The sequence below is a fragment of the Fukomys damarensis genome, unplaced genomic scaffold, assembly GCF_012274545.1.
Source record: "Fukomys damarensis isolate Sample0158 unplaced genomic scaffold, DMR_v1.0_HiC HiC_scaffold_37, whole genome shotgun sequence".
Taxonomy (NCBI): Eukaryota; Metazoa; Chordata; class Mammalia; order Rodentia; family Bathyergidae; genus Fukomys; species Fukomys damarensis.
In genome coordinates, this window is record NW_022900949.1 from 2976732 (window position 1) to 2978313 (window position 1582).

Sequence of the window (1582 nt, forward strand, 5' to 3'; positions counted from 1 at the left end):
CCCCAGCCCCAGCCCCAACCCGACGTCTCGAAGCCCGAAACATGCACGGCCAGCAGAGCTGCGGCTGGCGCCCCTGACCAGGGTGCTCACGCCCCCCAATGATGTGGACAGTCTCCCCCACCTGCGCAAGTTCTCACCGAGCCAGGTGCCTGTGCAGACGCGCTCCTCCATCCTCCTGTCGGAGGGGACGCCCCCTGAGGAGCCCACGGCCCGGCCCGGCCTCATTGAGATCCCCCTGGCCAGTCTGGGGGAGCCTGCTGCAGAGGAGGACGGAGACGGGAGTCCCCCCGGGGCAGAGGACTCCCTGGAGGAGGAGGCCGTGTCTGAGGAAGAGCCCCGGACCGGGCTTGGATTCTTCTACAAGGTGAGTCATCCGAGTGGCGGGGTGGGACTGGTGGGTGACCTGAAAGTGGGAACCTCCTGGGGGTGGGCTGAGGCGTGGAGAGGTGAGTGGATGGCTGGGCTTCCGTGACGGATGGGGAGGCGCGCGGACGAAGGGTAAGGGAAGTGGGCGGACAGATGGACTGGGCAGTTGCATGGGTAGGTGAGCGGATGGGTGAGCAGGTAACAGGTTAGATGGGTGGGAGAGAAGTGGGTTGCCGGTGTGAATGGGAACAGGAATGGGGGACCAGATGGACAGATCAATGGGGTGGACGGAAGAAGGAAGGTGGTGGAGAGATGAAGGAGTTACTGGGTGCATGGGTGGGTGGTGGACGGATGGTGGGAGCGGGCGCCTGGACAGACAGACCCAGTGTCTCCTGTGGCATCTCCTCTCGGTGTGGTCTGATGGTTCTTCTGCCCCCACTCCTGCCTGTGTGTGGTCCTTCTCCATTGTCCTGAGGCCTGCTGCTCAGACCACCTTGGTGCCTAACTTGGACCTGTACAATCACCTGACCTGACTGTATTGCACCCCAAACCCTGAGCATTTCCCATGAGCAGTCAGGAACTGTGCCATTCCTTCTTGATCTTAAGATCAAAGTCTTTCCCATGGTGTTGGGCTGTCTTTACCTCATTCTCTCCCATTCTTCCTCTGTTCATTCTGACCTCAGGGCCTTTGCACTTGCTACTTCCGTTTCCTGGAAGACTCTCACCCCTCTCCTCTGCCTAGTGCCGTTCCCCCATCACTCTTCAGGCAGCAAGTGATGTGTCCCATCTGGTGCCCTTACAGGGTAGGATAGGGTAGGATAGGGTAGGATAGGGTAGGGCCCTCCCCAGTGTGGCTCCCTGCATTCTTTTCATGTTCGCATTCTGAGCCATTTCGTGGTGTCTGCTATTGGGTAAGTGCTTAGCAGGAGCAGCTCCCAGGCCTCCCATCATTCTGCGGGGCGTGTGTGGAGTATGCACCCACGGAATACTTGGAAGTCATTTACAAAGGACAAGTGGGTGGCCGGCTGGGCAGGGAGCAGCAGCCAGCTGGACCGGGTCTCTCCCAGGATGAAGACAAGCCCGAGGACGAGATGGCCCAGAAGCGGGCCAGCCTGCTGGAGCGACAGCAGCGGCGGGCAGAGGAGGCCCGGAAGCGGAAGCAGTGGCAGGAGGCCGAGAAGGAGCAGCGGAGAGAGGAGGCTGCGAGGTGGGCCGG

At 61.1% G+C, this 1582-nt stretch overlaps 1 protein-coding gene across 1 annotated transcript in view; it reads left to right on the forward strand.

The window, feature by feature from the left end:
• Camsap3 (calmodulin regulated spectrin associated protein family member 3) overlaps positions 1–1582 on the forward strand; it is a 10552-nt gene that overhangs the window by 7293 nt on the left and 1677 nt on the right. Inside the window, exons 11-12 of the mRNA XM_033759415.1 lie at positions 1–364; positions 1434–1577. The exon at positions 1–364 is cut by the window's left edge and continues 9 nt beyond it. Of these exons, the coding sequence (XP_033615306.1) occupies positions 1–364; positions 1434–1577 (508 nt within the window). The remainder of the gene's footprint in view (positions 365–1433; positions 1578–1582) is intronic.